Source organism: Panthera pardus, unplaced genomic scaffold (genome assembly GCF_024362965.1).
Source record: "Panthera pardus isolate Hobbes unplaced genomic scaffold, ASM2436296v1 HiC_scaffold_20, whole genome shotgun sequence".
Lineage (NCBI taxonomy): Eukaryota > Metazoa > Chordata > Mammalia > Carnivora > Felidae > Panthera > Panthera pardus.
In genome coordinates this window covers 42421184-42446120 of record NW_026526766.1, presented here as the reverse complement: position 1 = coordinate 42446120, position 24937 = coordinate 42421184, and the positions used below count along the sequence as shown (strand labels likewise).

The 24937-nt window shown below is 40.1% G+C and overlaps 1 protein-coding gene across 1 annotated transcript in view; it reads right to left on the bottom strand.

Moving 5' to 3' along the window:
* Window positions 1–768: 768 nt before the first annotated feature.
* Window positions 769–24937, bottom strand: part of SH3GL2 (SH3 domain containing GRB2 like 2, endophilin A1) — a 212893-nt gene continuing 188724 nt past the window's right edge. Inside the window, exons 4-9 of the mRNA XM_019415411.2 lie at window positions 10745–10888; window positions 9791–9924; window positions 7807–7965; window positions 6128–6231; window positions 4447–4577; window positions 769–2380 (exon numbers count right to left, since the gene is read on the bottom strand). Of these exons, the coding sequence (XP_019270956.1) occupies window positions 2181–2380; window positions 4447–4577; window positions 6128–6231; window positions 7807–7965; window positions 9791–9924; window positions 10745–10888 (872 nt within the window). The 3' untranslated portion in view covers window positions 769–2180. The remainder of the gene's footprint in view (window positions 2381–4446; window positions 4578–6127; window positions 6232–7806; window positions 7966–9790; window positions 9925–10744; window positions 10889–24937) is intronic.

The following is a 24937-nucleotide window of genomic DNA, read 5'->3' as shown; positions in this document are numbered from 1 at the left end:
ACCACAAGAAAAAAGAGATTCTTTCTCTCTCTGCCCCTCTACTCCACTTGCGCTCTAAAAACAAACAAATAAAAGAAAAAAAAAGAATTGATCTGTAATACTCTAACTCATGTAGCTGGCAAAAAATATTATTTTTATGTTAGAGCAGTTCACACATAGAACTCAGTATTTTAGATTAAAACTGTTCATGTTAGATCAGAACACCTACTAGACTATTGGCCTCAGCATGGAAGAATACAAATGCACCCAATATATTAAAAAACATGTTTATTTTCTCAGAAGATCAGGAAATACATATTCTGTAGGCACTACTCCCCTACCTTACCACCCCTGCCCCCTGCCCTGACACAGAGAAAAGAATGCTGGCTTTGGCCAATCTATATTTCCCTAGTTCTTTCTCTTTAAGCATGAAAGACAAGAAAAGACTGGTTGAAATGACATATTTTATTTGTCTCTCTGGACATTATATTCTTCTGATATCACCAGTGAGGATATCTCGCATGACTTCTAGAAGACTTCCTCTCCCCACTCCCTTATCCTCTCTCCCGAATCGCCTTCTTCCTAGGGCTACCCAGAAGCTCCCCGTGTCCAGGGTAGGTCACTTCTCACTAAGGAGACTTCCCTTGCTCACAGGGAGGGAGATCTGAGGTGGCAAGCGGGTCTGGTCTGGCTGCATCAGACGACAATGGAGACTGAAAGAAGACCCAGTCCACCCACTGTCAGACCCACCAGAACAACAGACACAAAATAAAGCACCAGGGCCTCTGGTTCTGTCTTCAGCAATATTTATTGGAAACGGCGATGCTTCCTGTGGTAAGAGGTTTATACATTAAGCAGTAAGATTTGCCTTTCACTCCACATGACCCACTACCGCAGGCAGCACATCCGAAGCAGCACATTAAACCTCTGAAAGAATCTGTACAGCTAGATAAATAGAACTCTGGATACCTAACAGGACTTAATGACTGATACCAAAAAAAAAAAAAAAAACCCAGAAGAACAAAAAACCACTCATAAGCTTACACACGGCACTGTACACACAACACGAAGATGGAACAGAAGGGACAGAAAGAAAAGTAATGACTGAGTTGGGAAAAACTTTTGCATCTGCAGCCACACATCTTACTTAAACTGCTAAGCACAAAAATCATCTTTATTTGGTCCTCATTGAGGGCAGAATATGCACAAATGATGTTCAAAGAACACAAGGTGGAAGTGGAAACGAAAGACAATTGCTGTTTCTTGGTCTAGGAACTAGTGGGAAAATGGTTTCTTGTGTTTTTCTCCTTGTGTCTCTGTGCCAAACGGACTCATGAAACATGTAATTCATAAATAAAACTGAAGTGAAGTGATTTTTGTTCCCTCTTCCCTGTACCTTCAGAAATGGCCTAAATATATACATCATTTCTCTGCAGCAAGAAATTTAAGCTTGGAAACCAGATGTCTTCCCAATTCCTCATAATGGAGAGTCTCTTCTCTTCAGCCCCTCTCACAATATGCTGATTGCCAACTGTCACCGTAGTACTTAGAAATAACAGCGGGAGTCCCCCTCTGGCTTTATTAGCAGGGTGAGAAGAAAACTTGCTGTCCCTCAGAAACACGCATATGTGAGAGGAACAAAGGTGACAGTTTTCAGAAAAGGTTTTTAACTCGCACTCAACACTTTCCTACCTATAGCATCAAGGGACTAATTCATTCAGACCAGAAGACAAGTTGCTGGTGAGGGAGGCTTTCTTCCACAATTCTGTGACTCACATATTTGGGAGGGGCAATGTGAAAGCAAGAACTTTCTCCTATTGAAACGGAGAACCTGAGACCTTGAGATGGCCCCTGGGTGATAGACAGTACCTTCAGTAGGATGTTTTTTCTGTGATGTGGCTCATGGTCATATTCTAAGAAGCCACAACCTCCTGAGAACTGTGTAAACAGCAGTTCCATGACTACTGGCTGGTCTCAGATGGTGTTTAAAAAGCACATGCCATGCCCACCAGCCTAAGAAGATACCACCCATCACCATGACTCTTGTGGGATCACACAAGTCAACCAAAGATACTCAGTGGGGCTTGATGACCTGGACCACTGCGGCCTGCACTTGGGATGTGTTGTAAGCAGCATTACCAAAGCAGTGGTTAAACTTAACTATCTGGGTCAAGAGGAGGTAAGCCTGCCAGCCTAACATCCTAATGAGGCAGGGCAACCAGAATCTCCACATAGTTGATGGGGAAGAAGCCTGACTGGCCATGAAGCATCCCCTCATACCAGTTCTCATCAATTTGGTTAGTGAGTGTGATGATATCACCCTCTTTAAAACCCAACTCCCCTTCATTTTCAGGTTCAAAGTCGTACAGAGCTCGGCAGCAGGGCTGATCCATTGGGGCACCTGGAAGTGAAAGCAGGAGAGAAGAACACAGAAAGACAAGGGGTATTTAAGTCACATATCTACCACCTGCTGCACCTGCCCGGCTTGCTGTCCCCCTTGATTCCTCCCTCACTCCTCTTCCTGCTGAAGCTTCCTCTTGCGGCTCATGCCGAGTCCACTGCATGGCATCTGCTCTTTACCAGTCTTCAGAAGCTTTCTCAGATTTCTGGAAGTTGTTCGATGCCTGCTTCCACGTCCAGTATGAAAAATAGCCTCATCTACGTTTGTAACACATGCGCCACAGTCCATCAAGTTTTGCCTTCCTGACGATGTCCAGAGATGGGAGACCCAGTGACTTAGGGAGTTTTAATGAGATTTAGGTCAATAGTATAACAAGGCCAGAACCCTTTCCATGTTAGCATTTTAAAATCTCTGCCCATGTGAAAGAGTCAAGTTAATTACATGAAGAATGCTTGGCAACCTCAGAATAACAGTGCAGTTTTCACTTTTGAAAGATAAAGACTCCAGCCTCTGCGAAACTGCTGTAATGTGGTGAAAACAAAACAATATAAGACACTGGGTTCAAGTTCATATTCTGGGTGACCTTGCACAAGGCACTTATTTCCCTTTCAGTTTCTTTGTCTAACATTAGAATTCACAGCAGAACTTACTCCACACTACTACTGTGGCTATTAACTGAGATCATGTAAAAATTATATAACTTTGTAAATTGTTGCATATATAAACAATAGGAGTACATCAGAGTTCTGGCGTACAAAATATAATGTACTCTACCTTGAGTAAAATAATGAAGAATGGAATTGTATCTTAAAAGTGATCTGTTTTAAGTGAGCATATATATTTTATACAGCATGTATCCACATAGGCACATCAACTCAGACAAGTGCATACACCTCCCATGTCTTCTAGATGGCTTGAAAGGGAAACAACATAACCTATTTTTTTTTTTACTTAAAGCAGAAAATGAGCAAGTCTCCGAAAAAAGGGTTAAACATGCGGTTGGCTTCTGAACAGGGAGAAGCAAACTAGTCACAACAGACATGACTAGTGCTTGTGGCCAGCTAGCTTCTAAGAGCCACTGCTGTTTATAATACCTGACCCTGGGGGCTCCGAGAAGCCAAGGGGAACGCAGAAGGCAAAGGGCGCTGACTGTCACCACACACCTATTTTCCTTCATGGTCTCCTGAGAGCATCTCACAAAGCATTTCTTACCACAAAACATTAGCACTGGGCTACAGGGAAAATAGGAGACACTGCATATCTTTGAAGTCCACATCCAGTTTTAAGAGAGTTTCCACTTCTTCAACCAGGTAAATGTTAAGGTTGAAAACACCTCAAGCACAGGTTTTTACCTAATCCGTGTGTAGGGGGTGGAGAGCAATGGTGCCAACTGAAAGAATATATTACTGGGTATACATCAATATTCCTGATAGAAAATAAATTTTAGCTTTTACTGTACCAACCTCAGTTACACGGCATAATGAGTTGGTTGAAGGTTGCGGAAGGAGAGGAAGAGAGCAGATATTGAGATGAGAAATACATTCATCTACAAATATATTCAGCCATTTGCTCCCATGACTTAAGAAATCCAATTGGACATGTTCCTGGAGCTGCTGTCTGTGGGTTATAGGTGAGTGTATGTGGGCACGCCCTGCCAGGGGCATTTTCTCTCATGCATTCTGGAACACAGAGAGTAAAACAGGGGAAAAAAAGATGATATTGCTGGCACCAAATTGGCTCATTAAGGTGACAACACAAGAGAAGGTCCAAATCAAACGTGTTACTTAAGAGGTTAATGTGTGCTAATGATGGAGAGTGAGAGAAAAGGGGACAAAGAAAGCTTCCTAGAGGAGACAAGAGGGAAAAGGAGGAAAGAAATGATCAATGAGAAAAGAAGGAAGGAGTGCTTTGAAAGAGTTTCTACCTGACAAAACCATCCTGTAAGAAATGTATCACTGTAAAGTTCTTGTGCAGCCCGACTGGACTGCGCCTAGAATTTACGGACAAGTGTCAATGGGAGGTGCCCAAGGCTCTTATAATGGGGTCTGCAGGTCTCAGCTCCTTACCTGCAGGTTTGGGTGTACTGGTGTGCGAGAGGCCCCCGTTGGGCTGAGTACTGTCTCCAGTCGGAAACTCCAGGCTCATTCGTGGTTTAGGCTGATATTCCCTTCTAGGCTGAGATGAAGCTTGCCTTATTCTGCATTAAAAAGAGAAGGGGGGGGGGTGGATAAGAGTATGTAGCCAATTAAGAAGCAAAAAGAAAAGCAGTGATATCCAGGAAGGCTACCAATGTGGAGCAGGGAAAATTTCAAAAGAACCCATAGCCATCTTATCTGTAGGAGGTCTCTGCTTTCAGTGGTGCCCCTCTGGTCATACCCTCACCATCTTCAACCTTTCTCTCAATCACTCCCTCATTTATTCAGAGCTCCCTGTGAAAATGTGCTGGGAACCCAAAAATGAATGAGACACAGCTCTTGCCCTCAAGCAGCTTATGGTGTGTAAGGGAGATGGAACATAACTGAGTACCATACACTGTGGTAAGTGCGGTTATGGAGATACATACAAAATGCTACAGGAACATGGGGGTGGGAGTGGGCAGGAGTCTACCTGCCCACAGAAAGGCTTATGGAAGGAGAGAAAACACAGCTAAGAGTCATTTCCAGATGAACAGTCCTTTCCAGAAGAACTCAAGAGCTTGAAAAGATTTGGAAGGAGGAAATACCCTGAGAAGAGTGAGCAGTCTGAGATACAAGAAGGGGAAAGAAATGAGGGAAGACAGGAGGAAAGTGGAAAGGTGTAGACAATAAATATATTCCGTACACCCCCAAGTATTCTCCATAGTCTCAGATGCATATGGAGCAAAGTGTACAGATTTGCAAGGACAGGGAGAGGTTAAGATACGGTGACTGTAGAATGATACTGACTTTGAACATATTTCAGAGAGACAAAAGGAAAATGGCCCTTCTGCTCAACAGATGTCACAAAGACATATAATACTTCTTTAGTATGTCAAAGTGCATGCTTTTAGATCTTTCTCGAGGTTTCCAAGTGTTACACACATTTCCATGAAGGTGCATGGAGGAAAGCTGCACAATGTGACATGTGTTACAGTAAGGACCTCTGTCTAAGCTGTGCAGGTTGGGACCCTACAACTCCAGGGAGTCCCATTCACAAGACTACCATGGCCTCACAGTGGGGTGCACCTGAGGAGACGGAACAGGCACATGAAAGCTGTCCCTCTGATGGTGGAGGGTTCTTACATGGTGTGAAAAGATACAGGCTTTCAAACAGATTATGCCTGCCTGGCAAACCCTGGTTACACCACGGTGTGACCCTGGGCTAGTTACTTGATCTCCCTGGGCTCCCACCTTTAGGTGAAGCTAGTCATACTTAGTTTACAGAGCTGTTTCATAAGACGGGTGATGATATGCCTCCAGTACGCACACAGAGTATCTGCTCAGCAAATCACATCCATTATCCTCGGTAGCACCCGGCTTCCCATCTGTGGTGGCCAACACACAGTCCAAGCATTGGCTTCTCACAAACACAAGAGTACACTCAAGGGAACAAAGTAAAACAAAGCACAAGACCCGCAAAAGTCAAGACAAATAATCCACAAAGTGCCTATGCAGAATCAAAACTTTTGGCACAAGTTTTACTTCAAATGGACTCCATTATTTCCATTTCTTTACCCATCATTTCATAGGAAGAAAATGGAAGTGTAAAATTCAGCAACTGTTGAGATACCTTTCTTCCAGTCTGACAGTGACTTGCTGCAGGATCTGGACCGCCTGCTTGTGGTATTCCAGCTGGGCTTGGACGAGCGCAGACAGCTGGCTCACCTGCTCGATCTGCAGGCCCATGGGGTGGGGGTGGGGGGGTGGGGAGACACACCTTAGTTACCAGGTTACCATCCTTAAGCAACCACTCCTGCCCCAGCAGCACATATATGACAGAGCTGCCCTGACACACAACCCCAATCTCCAGCGCCAGGAGATATTTCAGGTTCCACATCAGTTAAGGATAAGAAGCATCCATATGCTTGGAAACACCAATACCACAAGGAGTAGTTAGGAATCCAACTGAAGATCACACACAACTCTCACTGAAAGTCTCGTCCTTAGCTACAAACTTCCAGCTGGATTTGGCTAATTTTATTGATTTCTTATAGGAAAAAGATACATTGACCAAAGGACTCTTGGCTCCCTGTACTTTTCATGCTCTGTCAATATATTAGTGTTGTTAATAAAAATGTGATTACTGATTTGTCACAGGGGGCAGCATGGAGGTAGCGTGTTAGGATGGAAAACGTTTTGTCCTCTTTCAATCTATCTGCAATGTAAAGAGGCTGGGTCAATGCTTGGGTGCATTTCAGCTCCAATATTCTAGGCATCCTCAGTTACTCTTCATTTTGTGTCTCAGGCTGTGACCTAGCTGAGTATTTCCCTCCAAGTCAGCAGAGGCAATGCTATTCCATAAGTTTTGGGGTGGAATGGGGCCCTGGGTGGAATGGGACCCTGGGAAGGAACACTGTGATTCAGGTCACACCTCGTGCCTAGAGCATCCTTCTTTAGCAGGCAGGTGGAACACCAGTTGTTTCACATAAACAAAAACCTACACTGTGTCTCTGGGTGGTGGGAAAATCCAGGTATGTTCAACACGCCTCCCCTATCACCAGTCTGGGCAAATCGGGTAACTGATAAGCACATAAAGGCTCTGTAAACATCTTAGAAGAAGTTGGTCAGCAAATGATAGGGCCAGAGGTGGGAGTGAACAAGAGCTTGAAAGCTGTTTAGCAGGTTTTATTACATGAGCGGTCAGAAGTCCTCATGGCTATGAGGCTGAAAGGACTCAATGGAATAGAATTTCTAAGGCCACAAATAATAATTTGGTGCTCTGGAAATGTAAAAATAGCTTTAAACTTCGTTATACATGCCCCCAAATACAGTATCTATGCTACAATCACCAAACTCAATTGAAATTAGTTTTTGAAAGAAAATATCAACTTTACTTCAAAATACAGAACATCTTAACCTATACTGGGACCCTCAACTCTAAATGCATTTTAGGTGATATTCTTTTATAATCTGAAGCCAATTTGCCAAATATTTCAACAAAGTATTTTAAGCTACCGAACCTTTACATGAATCATCAGAAAGATTCTTCATCTTCTCACCACAGGTAATTCTTTAAGGTCATTAGGAGTCAAACATCTAGTTAGATCAAACCATGATAATATAGAAAAAAACCTTACCATTTCTTGATCTACTTTATTTTTTTCAATTTTTTTAAAGGAAATAACTATCTGCTGAAGTTCTCACCACATAGTGTAATCAGATATGCACATTTTAAATTACATAACCCTTTAACATAATCTTGAGTCTCAACGGCAAGATTAAATTAGAAACCACAGGACAGTCACTCACATCCATCTCTAAGAGATTAAACATGCTTGACTCAGCAATTTCTTTAGATTCATCAAATTTCTCCAGAGCCTGACGGAGCTCTTCATCTGGAATCTTGCCTTGTCGTTTTTTCTTATAATCAAAGTCCAGGCGTCGACCCTCCAACTTCTTCAGATGATGCTGAAAAAGTCAAGGGCGGCAATATGCTTTGAAAGGATTCATGGAAAGGGCCTATTTTTAGTCTACTTCTCTGTCATGCCTATTAGCCTCCAAAATAAGACAGGCTAAGTTCTAAAATATCATGTTACCAGAAAAATAAAGAAACCTGCAACAGGGGGGCAAATGCTTCCAAAGGCTAAATGTGGAGAAGCATCTTTAAAAACAATTAAGAGTAAGAAAGAAATTGTGGGAATTACCAGTGCCCTTTATTTTCTCACCTTGCTGGGCCAAAACCAAGCTGGGCATGACAGCAGCTGGGAATATGTGCATACCGCCTCACATATGGAACACTGCTACATAGAACCCACAAGTTCCCATCTTCAAGAGAAACGGTAGCTTGCAAGAAGGCAGGGGGAAAAACACTTCCCTTGAAAAGAAGTGAAAAAGACTGGCATTCTTGTTTTTTGAGTCCTAGAACATTAATGCTGGAAGGGACTTATCTTTGAGGAAATCAGTCTGTTAGAATCACGTAAGTTGCTTATCAGAAATATGGATTACTGATCACCTACATTAACATATCCAGGGCCAGCGTCTAGTAATCTTTATCTTAACCCTTAGCCCTTGGTGATGTAGCTTTCAGGGAACCATTGATGAGTTTAAGTCTCCCATTTGGAAGATGATTAAACCAGTGGAAAAAACCTAACTCAGAAGGGACAATAGACGGGGTCTAATGCCCCCACAGTGCTCTTCAATCCCTCCGTGCATCCTTCCCCACTGCCTGGCCACCCAACGTCTGCCCAACACATCTAGTGACAAAGTGGGAAAGTCGTTTCCCACTGCTACAAAGTGTCTTTTGCAAAGAGCTGCAGTGTTGCATTACTAATGGGTGGGAGGAAACGCTAAACTTCCCTGATCCTGGGCGTGTATGGAAAGAAAGGGAGGGAGATGAAAACAGAGTTGGGAGGGGCAAAGAAATGAGAAGGAAAAGAGGAAGAAAAATATCCTAGACCTTCCCTTCCACTGTATACCCTGCCTGCAATCCACACCCTGATCCAAGTTAAATGTTTGCTCCTTTGGAAGGGATAGTCTTAAAACACACTTGAACTTGCAGTCAGGGTAGAGTATTGGAGGTGGGGTTAACATTGTAGATTTAGAGTGAGTCTGCCACTTACTAACTGCAATCTTGAGCAAGTGATACGGGGGAGGAGACTAGAGAAAAAGCCTTCTAAGGGACTTCAAGCCGTAGATGACCACATTATAATAAAGTTAAATTTCAGAGAGGTTCCATAAATATTTGTTGAAGGAATGAATGAGTAAACATTATACACACAGATGGAGGCAAAGTCAGTTGAACTTTATTTATTTGGAAGAGCTCACTCTTCTCCATGTTTTATAAAGAGATAGTTGGTTATTCTTCCTCAGTCCTAACAATCATCATGAAAATAGGAAAACATGTGTTTATAGAATGATAGTATAGCTATTTACCTAAGCTAACAACGGATACATCTAACAACTGTTTTAGAGGGTGAAATCAGCCCAGAAAGACATAATTAATAACACTGGATTGTATCAGGGAAGGATATTCTTCTTCTGGAGAAAAAAAAAAGCTTGAAAAACCTGAAGACTGAATGTGGAAAAATCAAATGTAATATTCATAAGAGGCCCAATCATAATAGTGGGGCAAAAGAACTGCATTTCCGGTTAATCTCAATTTGTCTAGCTGGGTTGTTTTTAATTCAAACCTGACCGCACACGATAAGCTTAAAACAAAAGTTTTGTGAAGAAAAAGGACACGTACATCTGCACATTCAAACTGCTTGCTTCCTAAAGGACTGGTTGCAGATACCTGAATTTCTCTCAGATCTTTGTCATGAAGGTTCTGAAGGGGGTCAATGAAGTTTTGCTTCACTTCCATGTCCAATGAGTCTTTCACCTCCGAGAGCTCCCGCATGGCCTCCCCCACTTCACCAAGGGCTGGGCCTGGAAGGGGAGAATGAGTCTGTTTCATGTTAAAGGACAAAGGTGAAATGTATATGCAGTCATAGGCCACCACAGGTGAAAACCCAGGGACTACTGCCTGTCTTGTGAGGACAATGGAGATTAGAGGCCATTACATAATGCCCTCTAGAGAGCACTGTGTTTCCACCTAAGACAGTTCATACAGTACAAATTCAATGCTACCAAGGGGGAGGTATCTCTTATTATGAAGAACATAACATTTTGTTTTTCCTTTAAAAAGCAATTTTGGAAGCTCTCTACCCTCCCTTGTCAGTACAGGCTTTCCCTAATAGGGAACCTGTTTAAGGCCAATGCATTTAGCAGAAGCAAATATAAGGAACAGACATTTATTTGCTGAGACTTCCCATCATGAAGAAGTGAAAACAGAAGTGTTTAGTATGGTGACTGAGTCGGACAAGAGAGGGGTGAAGGAATTCATCTGGGGTGGTAGATCTCAGAGAAGGCTCATGGGGCAAGGTGTTACATCATACAGACTGTTCCCTCTGCCCTAATATTCAGTTATGTCAGACACACTCCACAGTGAGCTTCCAGGCATCTGGATGTGTTCACCAGCTACTGTAAAGATTAGGATCTCATCAGGGAAAAAGAAAATAACTAAAACCTCTAAGACAAATCACACTAAACATGAAATGACTCTGAAGACAAATTTTTGGCCCATGTATATAAGATGTAAAACAGAATCAAAATATAAAATGGTTTGAATAATTTCCCGCAGCGTCTTACTGGCACTAAGTCCCCACGGACAAATGAAAGAACGTAAGTGTGAGAAAGCACACATTACCAAAGTTGCAATCATCTCCAAGCTCTCTTCCAAACTTGAGCATGGCCTCTGCCAGCAGTGCTTCTGCCTGGGGATAGCCTGGCCCTTTCTCCTGGCCACGGATTTTTGACATGGTGTTGATCATGCTGAGTTTAGCTCTGGAAGCTGGAGGCAAAGAGATCACAGATGTTCACAGTAGGCAATGTGATATAGCAGAGACAGGGCCGGATGGAGAATCAGGCCTTAACTGGCCCATAAACCAGCTCAGCTATGGACAATTACATCTGCACCTTCCTAGCTTTGGTGTCTTCATCTGTAATATGCGGAGGCTGGCCTACAGATTGATATAAACAGACTTTTTTTTTTTTTTTAATCACCAAACTTTCCCTTTTTTTCAATATCTTACAAGGAACTTAATAGAAAAAGCAAAGCTCTTCTGGGTGGAGATCCTACCCTCATGTGGTCTCCATCTTCCTGTGTACTTTTCCAATCCTCTCTTCACTGTGGTGGCTCTGGCAGTACCTCTGTGGAGCTGGGAGGCCCCATGGGAAGCATTTTGAAAACTACTGAATTATGTATTCTCTAAGTTTTAGGATTCAAGTTTATATTTCAATTCTAGGAGTCTATGGACAAAAGTAGGAAATTAATTGTTAATTCTTGCCATGGGAGCCTTATGCCAAATTTTACTTACACCCATTTTTTCAAAATCACTGTTCAACTAAAATTCTGATGGTAAACACACCCATGAACAACAGAAATACTGAGTTCATTAAAAAGACTTAATCACTTCCCTAGAACATAATGGCTTCTGAGAATTAGTTTCATGCCACAAAGACAGCACTTCAATTTCTTTTTTGCTATTGTTTTTATAAAAGATGCTTAGAAGCAACTCCAGTTTTCCTGGAAGAAAAAGTTTTTCTAACACAGTGTTAAAGAGAGTTTCTTGATGCTAGGATACTAGATTTCCTCAGGTTCATTATTAGAGTTGGGCTGTACATTAGCCTAGGATTGTGCCCAGGATCCCATCTGCATGGAAACCCCTGAATGAACCACTGCCAAAGACACTTCCAGCATTATCAGTGGCCGATATTTAATCTTGAACATTTGTTTCAAATAGTTTTTAAAAAGTTTTTATTTCAACTCTAGTTAATATATAGTGTTATATTAGTTTCAGATGTACAATACAGTGATTCAACAGTTCCCTATAACATCCGGTGCTCATCACAACAAGTACACTCCTTAATCCCCATCACCTATTTAACTCACTGCCCCCTCCATCTCCCCTCTGGTAACCATTAGTTTGTTCTCTACAGTTAAATCTGTTTCTTGGTTTGCCTCTCTTTTTTCCCCCTCTACTCATTTGTTTTATTTCTTAAATTCCATATATGAGTGTAATCATCTATTTGTCTTTCTCTAACTGCCTTATTTTGCTTAGCATAATACTCTCTAGTTCCATCCACATCAATGCAAATGGCAAGATTTCATTCTCTTTTATAGCTGAATAATATTCATATATATCACATCTTTTTTTCTCTCAGATCTAGGGTTAGGGATAGGGCCAGGGTGAGGGTATGTGCCTGGTATCCTGCAGGTCAGGTCCCTACAGAGGGTGTTAGGGTTAGGGGTTAGGCTTTAAGGGTGAGGGTAGGGTTAGGGCTAGGGTTAAAGTATGTGCCTGGTATCCTGCAGTTCAGAGACCTCTCCAGAGGATAAAATCCTGAATTTATGCTAGAATGGGAATAGACATGTGAGCTATCTATTGAGCTGAGGCAAGGTGGTATTTAAGTTTTTAATTCCAGATAGCTAATATACAGTGTTGTATAGTTTCAGGTGTACAATATAGCAATTTAACACTTCCATATATCACAAATAGGCTTTTATTTAAATTTGGAATTCCAAGGTCAAAACTGGAGATGAGGAGAGTTATCATGAGAGGACTCTTCCCAGCCTAGCCCCAGGGGTATATATTATAATGAACAAGGAAGATATGGTGCCTCCCTTTAGGAAGTTTACAGTGAACTAAGGGGAGCATCTATTTTAAAACAATTAGAATGAAGTGCATATACTAAGTGCCATGGTGGGGGATTATAGCAAGTTACAGAAGTACAGCATCACCCCAGTCTGGGGGCAGAGGACATTGCAAAGAAGGGATTCTGGAGGGAAGTATCTTTAAGCTTAGAATCACATAGTGACTAGCAGTTAGTTGAGCTAACAGTATATGCAAAGCCTGGTGGTAACTGAAAAAAAAAATTTATATATATATATATATATATATATATATATATATATATATATATAATTTTCAAAAATTGAAATTGCTACATGGTCACACATTTTTGAGGGAACAGTATTATTAGAGCATATTTTCAAAGCCTTTTCCAAAATAAGTCATATCAGAGATCCCAGAAGGAACATGGTCCCTGCCCTCAGTGTGCTCACAGTACAGTGAGGTGTGAAATAAACAAACAGACAGTGGCAACAAACGTAAATGCAATGATGGCTAATGTGTACAAGGTACTGGGGGAGTACAGAGAAGAAGCCATAAAAGCGCAAATAAAAGTGAAATAAGCAAACATCAGACAATAAGAATTATAGAATGAATAGAAGGAAAGAAGATAAATGGAGGCCAATGAAATACAGTACAGAAACCACACATGGTAGTTAATCCCTTCAAATCCTGTTTTGACTACACTCTGAAGACTTACTCCTTTTACAAAAGTTGGTATTGATTTGTGCTTATAGCTTGGTTCTGTTAAAAGTTCTCTTGTGGTTAAGTAATGACCAGAAGTAATTGAAATGGTTTAATACTGTGGCTGATTTTCAAAGTCATCATTCTTATTCTTCTACTAATTACTTAAAAATATCTTGGAATTTTTCTACATTTTCATGAAAAGGGTAAAGAAAACCATACCTATTAGTTTGTTTCTTCAAATCCTCTAAAATATCTATTAATCCACATATTATTCTCCATACTTTGAAAAGGCTGGCTTTTAAATTCATTCACAAACTCCTTAAATATTTATCAAGAATCTCTAGTTAGTAAAATTTCTGTGTTCTTGAAAACGATCATCAGACCTCTGAATTCATCATCTTTAAATATAACATAACTGTATTTAAATGATTTTTTTAAAGCTGTATTTTAAGAAACAGAAAGTAAACCTGGAAAATACAAATTTCAGAGATTAGAATTCCTATAGTATGGTCTCTTCTCTTTCAAATTATCTTTTTTCCTTTCTCATAAATTTTTACAATCTCTGAGGCTACAGCCCCATAATTACTGTTCCAGCTTTGCTATCCTACTTCAAGTTGCCCCCCACTGGGTTTACTGCTGAAACAGCTTGTCAACAGTAATCCCTCCCCTTGTCCATGGGAACAGGATCCTGGTATGCTGATGGGTGTATCTCCCAGATGGGTTAGCATAACCCCGTGTACACTGTGGATGTTTAACACATGCCCACTGAAGGAAGAATAAATGAAAGAATAGATTATCTTGAAAACTAGTAGAATATCATGGCAATGGTTTCCATAAGTAGACTCTGCTCACATCCATTGGCTCATGTGCCTAAGAGCCTATAAAAGCATAACAGAGAATTAGAACTAGAAAACTTGTTTCTTTTTGTTGAAAAATAAAAGATTTCTTTTAGGAGAGAAGGGAAGACATCTATCTGACTCAGCTTAGCATAGGCTTCTATACTGAAAACAAGACATTAGGGCCTGTCCACATAGTGAACAATGAGATTTCTTCTACCCACTTCCCCTAATTGTCCTGCAGAGAACTGGCAGCCAGGTTAGTACCTTCCAGGTAGGGAACTCGAAGATTTTTCTAGGGGGAATACAAATAATCCAAAAGAAGAGACCTACAGACACTGGTAGCTGTTAAGTACCCAATACACCAATCCAGGCTATTCAGCCTAGAAAGAAGCTATTACAGTTTATAAGCCCCCACTAACTCCCACACAGCTTTACTGCCCTACACTGAAGTGGAAAAATATAGACACCAACACCAGATTTTGAAAAAGGTTTCTAACATAAAGGAACCAAAATAAATAAGGCAATTACAGGAAACAAACCATTCTTGGAGGGAAAAATAACTATCATTAATATTCTCAAGTGTCTAAGACACTTTGTCCATGAAATAAAAAAAGAAACAAAGAAGAATTCTTAGAAATTAAAATATAATTTAAATTTAAATACGAACTTAAGTAAAATATAAAATTAAAAATCATGGACACATAAAGTTGAGGCAAATTACCCAAAAAATCGTACAAAATTTTAAAACTAGAGAGAAAATCAGAAAGAAAGCATAAAATCAGGATCAGTCCAGGAGGTCTAATGACTGAATAACAGAAGTTCCAAAAAGAAAAAAACACAAAGAAATATAAGAGGAATAGATTCTTTTTAAAAGTTAAAGAAAATTTCTCAGAACTGATGAATGTGTGTTTCCTGATTGGAAGAGGCCACTGAATGCCTAACACAACGGATAAAAGGGTCCACGTGGAGGGCCATTAATATGAAATTTCACTGAGAACACAGGGAAGTTCCTAAAACCTTTCAGAGAGGAAAAAATAGGTTATATACAAATATCAAGAATTAGAAGGTAATTGAACATGAGAATATCATGAAAAACATGAGAAATTTCCACATAAACAATGGAGTGATGACTAAAAATTTCTTGAATAATACATAATTCTATATTCAAATTATCAATGAAGCATGAAGGTAGAATGATGACATTTTCAGACACACAAAGAAGGATTCTGATCATTTTTCTTCCCAAGCTAATGGAAGAGGCAGTCTACCAAAATGAAGGTGTAACGCAAGAAAAGGGACAGTACAGAATCTAAAAAAAGAGATCCAATACAAGGAAAGATGTAAAAATGATGACAAAAGGAAACCTCAAGATGGCTATTGCGCATCATGCACTAAGGGCAACTGTAGCTGATGCTACACATCATAACCAGGCCCACGTAGCAGAGGAAGCCATGAGCTACAAGGGAGCTACAGACTCCCCATGATCCTCTATGGGGTCAAGTTACAGTTATCTACCACTGTACCTTGCTTTATAATGCACCCTTCTTTGGCTTCCCCTCTTCCCTACTTCCCTCAAGGTTTCCTGGAATCACTTCCCAAATCAAACCCTAGTGCTCATATCCTTGCCTCATGGACTGCTTCTGGGGGAACTCAAATTAGGACAACAAGCAATGCAGAATGCAACTTTAGATATCTCAAAAATAATGAACACCTGACATGTTTCAATATAATGAGAGAAGATTCACATATGTGGCAGAGGGTCTGGGAAAGAATGAAAGGTACACAAAAAGTGAAGAAAATGAGAAATAAAACAACTATTAACTCCACGAAAAACAAAAAGGTTGTACAAGAAAGGAAATATAATCATATTATTTTATATGTCTCAGCTCCATACAAGTTTATTACAAGGATGTAAAATGTAAATACTGAATACTAATTTAACAAAAATTATGCCACATACTGGTAATGAGGGAGGGGAAGAATGTGAAAGAATGGGAAGATAAGAGCAAACAATTCTCATCTTCCAAAGTAGGAATCAAACAGAAAACACTTAAAGCTGGAAAACCAAGCAGGGAGCAACATAAACATGTTGTTTCAAGATTAGAAGTAAAAGCCAAAGAAAGAGCCAAAAGCATCTTGAAAGTGTTGTTTCTGGAAAATGGGTGAAAAAATGCAACTCCAAGGGCACTGTTTTTTGTAAAAAGCACTGTAAAATTATTGGACTATTTTTAATATGTACATGTATTACTTCCATTATAAATAATTAAATTTAAAATACTTCCCACTTCCTTCCCTCAGGAGACCTAATTTAGTGGCTGAACTGGGTAAGAAATACTCATGGTAGCTTGAAAATCTGGGCACTGCCCTAACTTCAAAGATCTTTCAGCCAGAAAGTTTCATATTTTAATTAAGGAGAAAAGAACAGGAAAAGTTAATAAGGATTAACAAGTAAATGCCATTAGAAAACCATCGAAGAAAAGGGCTGGATGAGTCCACACCCACTTGATTTCTGGAAGCAATTGTATCCAGTCAACTTGAACCAGAAGAAGTAAAATTATGATGACCATAAAAGGCTGATCTTTTCCCTAAAAAGGGGTCCTATTGTTGTGTGCTCCATAAAAAGGCTGTTTATTTTTTGGCCTAATGTGGTAACTACTGGGAAAACTCAGAAAACTCTACTTCTAAGTCTTAGTTTAAAAATTTTTATATTCCTTTCTTCCCATTTCCAAGTCCTCTTTTTTTAAATGTTTTTATTTATTTACTTTTTTGGGACAGAGAGAGACTGAGCATGAGCAGGGGAGGGGAAGAGAGAGAGGGAGACACAGAATCTGAAGCAGGTTCCAGGATCTGAGCTTTCAGCACAGAGCCTGACACAGGGCTTGAATTCATGGACTGTGAGATCATGACTTGAGCTGAAGTGGGACGCTTAACTGACTGAGCCACCCAGGCGCCCCATGTGTTCTGGAATACTGCCAGCTTGACTGTATGGGGAACTACATTTCCCAGAATCCCTTCTCCATCTGCTTCACAGAATTGGTAGAAAGCGAGATTGTGTGAGACTTGGGAGGTGAAGGGGAAGCAGCAGTCCTAATATTCTGGAGGCTGCGACTGCATAGAGGAGGCAACAGATTGATGCAGAGCTACAAATGGGGTCCAGCTCATTCCCACTCTTCCCTACTCTGTGTCCAGCTCTTCTTGAATGCTGATTCTGCCTCCCAAAGGTGACCTTAGACCCCCCAAAGATCTTTTGTTGCAAATGCAGACATAGTGACTTTGAAGAGCCAAGAACCTTCCACTAACTTCCCTAGCTTTTGCAGTTCTGCTACAGCAGCTGGACCTGCCTACCAGATTCCTCTTTAGATTCCTGTCTAAGTCCAGTCACCTGAGTCAGGGCTGGTCAGTGACCTTTCTCTAGTCTTTCAACTCCATATTTTTGGCATTATCAAGATCTTTCAATAAGTGTGCAAGCTCTAATTCCTTTAATAAATCTCTTGTTTCATGATATCCACAATGACTTTACTTCCCTGACTGTGCCCTGAATGATGCAATGTGTGATGTTCTTGTAGAACTCAAAAAATTTATGATGTATCATATACTGAATCCTAAAATTATTACTTATGTCAATAAAACTGGCTGTAACTATTTCAGTTCTACAAACCTGTGTTTTGAGAATTAGACATAAAAGAGAATAACTGTGGGTAGGAGTTAGCTGCTAATTGTGGAAAGAACAGTAGAAAGGGGAGCCAGTTTAAAAAGAATTAAAGACTTTTTTTACGTTTGTTTGTTTATTTATTTATAGATTGAGAGAGAGAGAGAGAGAGAGAGAGAGAGAGAGAGAGAGAGGGAGGGAGGGAGGGAGGGAGGGAGAATCCCAAGCAGGCTCTATGCTATCAGCAAGGAGCCTGACAAAGGGTTCAATCTCATGAACCATGAGATCATGACCTGAGCTGAAATCCAGAGTTGGAGATGCTCAACCGAGCCACTCAGGTGCCCCAAGGCAAAGACTTTGGACTCAGACTGTCTGAGTGCAAATCCTAGCTCTATTTCATGCTGGGCAATTTTGGCCCTTAGTTTACTCATCTGTAAATGGTACCTCTCCCTCACTGGGTTAGGCTGATGTAAAAACTAAATGACATAATGTATGTGACAATGCTGGCACATGATAAACAGTCAATAAATGTGCTCATATCTCTATGAGCACCACATACGCTAAGAAGTTTTGCTGTGTGATTGTGTTATAAATTACTTAACCTTTCTGAGTCTCAGGTTCTTCACAAAAAGCTGAGGAAAAAACAAGGAGACAGCTGGATAATCCTTATACCTCTTTCAAGTTCATCTACTCAGGTTTATTCATATTAGATACAAAACTCTGAGCTCAGGGAAAGCACACCCTGGCCTTCAGACATAGGAAACTTCTGGCAGTTTCTTCAAGTTACTAGAACTGTTCCTCTTCTTGGAATAGCCTTCCCTCTCTCTGTCTACCTGCCACCATAACACCAGATACCAGCCCCCAACCTTTTCTTACAAAATCTTTCTCAATCACCCTTTACCTGTACTACCTCCAAGTTTAAGTGACCCCTTCCCTCATTTTGCCTCTACTGTGCCCTATATATACATTGATAATATCTGTTGATACTTTCTCCCTCTTGTGCATGTCTGTTTCCTGATACAAGTTCTACTGAATTCTAGTACAGGGCCAAGCATGCAGCACATGCTTACTTATTAACTGTGGGCTGGATGTCTTTATTTAAAAGGTTTGATTTTTTTTATACATTTCTTTTGCAGATGTCATTTTTTCTAATCCTTAAGAAAATCATCCCTATTCAAAAACACCACAATCTCCTACTATGCTCTGAAATGCAGCTAGAGCCTGCTGATAAGATCTAATTACACACTAACTTTGTGATCTGACAGGATGATTTCAGAGAGCAGGTCATGCTGATGGCAATCTGGATGGCATTCCCCTTGCACAGACTAGATTTTAAGATTGATGAGGCTGCCAAGGTTCTTCATTTCTCTTAAAATGCAGAAGGGTGGAATCCCACTTCCTATTTACAATTAACTAATACTGGCTCTTGGGTAGCAATTCATCTCTAAACTATGTCATGAAAAACGGATTTATTTGAAAATGATAAGAAACTGATCTAATAATCTCCCAGAATCTGAATATGAGCTCTCTTTTCTCCAACAAAAGAAAGTCCCTAAGCTAAACTGTAGGCCCTAGCGCATGGGATACAAAAGATAAAGCTAGTACAAGTCAATGAATAGGTTACATTGGAAACAATTACGTATTCCTTGATATAGAAATATTCTGATTTGTATTGCCTGATTGAATTATTTACTAAAAATCTGCTTTTTAAAGATTTTTTTGTGATAAAATGAAAACAAGTATTTATTTAGCACTTAATGTGTGACAGGGACTGTGCTAGGGAAACTCTAAGAGAAGCAAGGCCAAGCCTCCACTCTCAGTGAGCTTCTTGTCTATTTGGAGAGTCAGAGGCACTCCACTCACCGTGACATGAGGCCAACGGGGGCCATGCTGTGGATAAGGTTCTAATGAGTTCACATCACAGAGAAGAGTGGTAAATTCCATCCAAAATGGTAAGGCTTGGAAGGCTCATGAAACAAGGTGACACTTGAGCTGGGTTTTCTCAAAGAGTAAGCTGTACAGAGTGGTGGGAAAAGCCATTCTAGCTCCGTGGAGACTGAGCAAAGGTATATGAAAGTGCCTCGTACATCTGGAAAGTTCAAAAAGTCTTTGGCTTAGATGAAGAGGCCATAAAGTTGGAACCATGTTGTGAAGGGCCTGGAGTTTTATGCTAAAGAGCTTGGGTTTTGTTTCGTAGACAATGATTTTTGTCAAAGGTTTCTGACACAGAGGTATTTCAGATCTAGACCTTTAAAAGGGCTTTAATTCAGATTAAATCAGACTGTGGTTTGGGAAAAAACGATTCTTAACATCAATTAGGGAAAGTGGGAAGACACTGTAGGCAAGGAGACTAGCTTTGAGAATACTATGATGAATGAGTCCTAAGAAAAAAGGGATGACTGTTATAGTCCTTTGATGGTAGCATTAAGAGGACCAGGTGACTGATTAAATGAGGACAAAGAAGAGAAGCCTCTGGGATGATGTTAGGGCAATGGTTAGCTGCCTGGTGGAAGCACCTGGGGAGCTTTTCTTCCAAAATTAGTACTGGGTCAACCAGGTTCCATAAGGAAAAACACTGACTCTACCTCACACTACACCTAAAAATCAATTCCAGGTAGACTGCGCATCTAACTATGAAAATAAATACACCACAACTTTTAGAAAATGATATAGGAGAACATATTCATGATTTATGAATGCAAAGATTTCTCAAAATAGGGCGCAAAAAGCAATATCCATAAAGGAAAGTATTTATAAATTGGACTCTGTTAAAACTAAATGCTTCTTTCTTTTTTCTTTATTTGAGAGAGAATGAGAGCACAATCAGGGGAAGGGCAGAGAGAGGAAGAGACAGAATCCCAAGCAGGCTCTGTGCTACCAGTGCAGAGCTTGATGTGGAGCTCAAACTCATGAACCATGAGGTCATGACCTAAGCCAAGATCAAGAGTCAGACGCTTAACTGACTGAGCCACCCAGATGCCCCAATACTTCTTTCTTTTAAAAGAAATCGTTAGAAATAATTACAAGGCAACCAACAAAGTTAATTAAAATATTCACAATATATATATATCCAAAACAGGACTTATATCCAGAATATATATTTTAAAAACCTCCTATAAACCATTATGAATGAAATAACCCAATTTAAAAAATGGGCAACAGAGACAGGCCCTTCACAAAAGAAGATATCCAAGTATCTAATGAACATCTGAAAGGGCTTAATTTCATTTGTTATTCTGGTGATGCAAGTAAAATTGCACTGAAACATACCCACAAGAATGGTTAAAGAAAAAATAAAAACCCTAGAAATTATCAAGTATTCAGAGAGTATAGAACAGCCTGAATGCTTGAATAGTGCTGGTGGTAGAACAAATTGGTAGAACATTTTAGAAAACAATTTAGCAATATCTACCAAAGCTGAACAGCTGTGCCCCAGCAATTCCACTTCTAGTCATATATCATAAATGTATACATGTGCAATAGACATGTAAAAAAATAGGCTATTCCAAATAGCCAGAAAATGGAAACACCTAAATATGTATCTGTGAGGAAGTAGAAAGGTTGTGCTATATTCTTACAGTGAAATGCTATGCAGCAATGAGAATGGAGGAACTAACCCTACATTCGACAGTAACATAAAGCAGAAGAAAGGAAATCAGATCAAAAGAGACATGCTTGGGATGGCTGGCTGGCTCAGTTGGTACAGCACATGACTCAGGGCCATAAATTCAAGATCCATGCCGGGCATGGAGCCTACTTAAAAAAAAATGTACATGCTCTATGATTCTAATTTTAATGTTTTATTTATTCTTGAGAGAGAGAGAAAGACACAGCATGAGCGAGGGAGGGGCAGAGTGAGAGAGGGAGACAGAATCCAAAGCAGACTCCAGGCTCTGAGCTGTCAGCACAGAGCCCAAGGTGGGGCTCAAACTCACGAGCCGTGGTATCATGACCTGAGCCAAAGTCAGACACTCAACCGACTGACCCACCTAGGCGCCCCTCTATGATTCTATTTAATGATTCTATTTAAAGTTCTGAAACAGGGGCATCTGGTGGTTCAGTCAGTTAAGCATCCAACTTTGGCTCAGGTCATGATTTCACAGCTCATGAGTTCGAGACCCATGTTGGGCTCAGTGCTGACAGCTCAGAGCCTGAAGCCTACTTCGGATTCTGTCTCCTTCTCTCTTTGCTCCTCCCCTGATTGCAGTCTTTCTTTCTCTCTCTCAAATATAAATAAACATTAAAAATAATAATAAAGTTCTGAAACAAAACCATATGTGTTAGAGGTCACAGGGCAATTTTTCTGGAGAGGGGCTTTTGGAATGTCAGTAACATTCAGTTTCTTGAACTAGTACATTTACACAGGAGTGTCAGTTTGTAATAACTCATTAAGCTAAACAGTTACACTCTATAAACATTGCACTTCTTTTTATGTTACAGTTCAGGAAGGAAATACTAATGTCTGTGTCCCACTCCCACATTTCTGATGTAGTAGGTATGAGGTCTGGCCTCTGATAGTTTTTAAAGTGTCCTAGGTGATTCTAACATGCAGCCAAGGTTGAGAACCACTGCATGAGTCTCCAGACTGAGTACTTGTATAGGTAATGATACAAATCTAACAACACAGGAGGAAGAGAAGATTTTGGAGAGGAAGTGTTGAAGTATTTCAATTTCCGCAAATACAAAGTCTAACAATATCCACAAGGTTGCACTACACAGTAACTAAAAAGGTGTGGGTCTTGAGTCCAAAAGAGTAAAAAGAGGCAGCTTGTTTGGTAACATTTGGAATATTGAAGGTAAAGCTAGTAAATAACAGAAGGAAGGGGAATAACATTCCAACTCCATCAAATTTCCTCTAGGCGTAAAAGCTGCAGGTGGAAACCCCCATGTCTCCACAGGATAATAGAAAAAAAAAAAATCCTCCTCTAAAGGCTTTTACCAGTGGCTGTCAACTTGGTGTATTTCAGAATTACTTAGAAAACATTTCAATTTCTTTTAATGTTCATTCATTTATTTTGAGAAAGAGAGAGCAAGAGAGCATGCACGGGAGCAGGGGAGGGGCGGGGGGGGGGGGGAGGGAGGGAGGGAGGGAGGGAGAGAGAGAGAGAGAGAGAGAGAGACAGACAGACAGACAGACAGACAGACACACACACACACACACACACCCAAGCAGGCTCCATGCTGTCAGTGCAGAGACTGATGTGGAGCTTGAACTCACCGTGAGACCTGAGCCAAAATCAAGAGTTGGATGCTTAACCGACTGAGCCACCCAGGCACTCCTATTTAGAAAACTTTTTATTTGGCTGCTTAGAATCTTTTGGTTGTTTGTTTTGTACATTTTTTATCTTTGGTTTCACATTCCCAATCAAAACAGTATTTTACAAAGTTACTTAAGTCACTTCCTTCTTTTAATTGAAGTATAATTACAGTGTTATATTAGTTTCAGGTTCCAATATAATGATTCAACAATTCTATTTATTAGTCATGCTCATCTTAAGTGTACTCTTAATCTCCTTCATCGATTTCACCCACTTCCCTATCCACCTCCCTCTGGAAACCACCAGTGTCTTCTCTGTATTTAAGAGTCTGTCTTTTGTCATTTTCCTTTGTTTCTCAAATTCCACATGTGAGTGAATTACATGGTACTTGCCTTTCTCTGACTTATTTCACTTAGCATTATACCCTCTAGATCCATCCATTGTTACAAATAACAAGATCTCTTTATTTATGGCTCAGATACCATTTGTGTGTGTGTGTGTGTAGCACTTCTTTATTCATCTATCAATGGACATTTGAGTTTCTTCTGTAACTTGGGTATTATAAATAATGTTGTAATAAACATAGAGGTACATATATCTCTTTTAGTTATTGTTTGTGTTTGCTTTGAGCTAATCCCCAATAGTGGAATTATGGGATCAGATGGCAATTCTACTTCTAATTTTTTGAGGAGCCTTCAAACTATTTTCCACATTGGCTGCACCAATTTGCATTACCACCAACAGTGAACAGCATTCCTTTTTCTCCATATCCATACCAACAGTTGTTATTTCCTATCTTTCTTATTTTAGCCATTCTAACAGGTGAGATGAAATCTCGTTGTGGTTTCTCTTTGCATTTCCATGATCATTGCTGATGTGCAGCATCTTTTCACATGTCTTTTGACCATGTTATCTTCTCTGGAAAAATGTCTATTCAGGTTCTTGGCCCATTTTAATCTGATTATTAATTTTTTTTTTTGGTGTTGGCTTGCAGAAGTTCTTTATATATCTTGGGTATTAACCCATTTTTAGATTATCATTGCAAATATATTCTCCCATTAAGTAGGCTGCCTTGTTTTGTTGACAGTTTCCATTGCTGTACAAAAGTTTTTATTTTGCCATAGCTGCAATAGTTTAACTTTGCTTTTGTTTTCCTTTCCTGAGGAGACCTATCTAGAAAAATGATTCCATGGCCTATGTCAAAGAAATTACTGTTTAGGCTTTCTTCTAGTTTTATGATTTCAGGTCTCACATTTAGGTCTTTAATCTATTTTTAGTCTATTTTTGTGAATGGTGTAAGAAAATGGTCCCGTTTCATTCTTTTGCATGTAGCAGTGTTATTTTCCCAGCACCATTTATTGAAGAGACCATCCTTTCCTCACTGGATACTCTTGCCTCCTTTGTCATAGATTAACTGAACATATACATGTGGGTTTATCTCTGGGGTCTCGATTCTGTTACATTGATCTATGAATCTCAGAAAAAAAAAAAAAAAGATTTGAAGACCACACCTCTGCCTTGCTGATTTAGAATACCTAAGGGGTTGGACCACAAACCAGACTCCAAGGGTACTATGGAGATATGGAAAAACAAGCTTGGGCAATGAAGTCCCATCTTTTATTGGTCTGGACAATCAGTTAACCTCCTTGAGTCAGCTGATTATTCTTGATTTTTTCTCTCCAACCCAGATCTTTGGACTGTGTTACGGACTCATGTATTCGAGTACCTACGTAACTCCACTAGCATGTTACACATTTCATAGTATGCTTAAGCTAA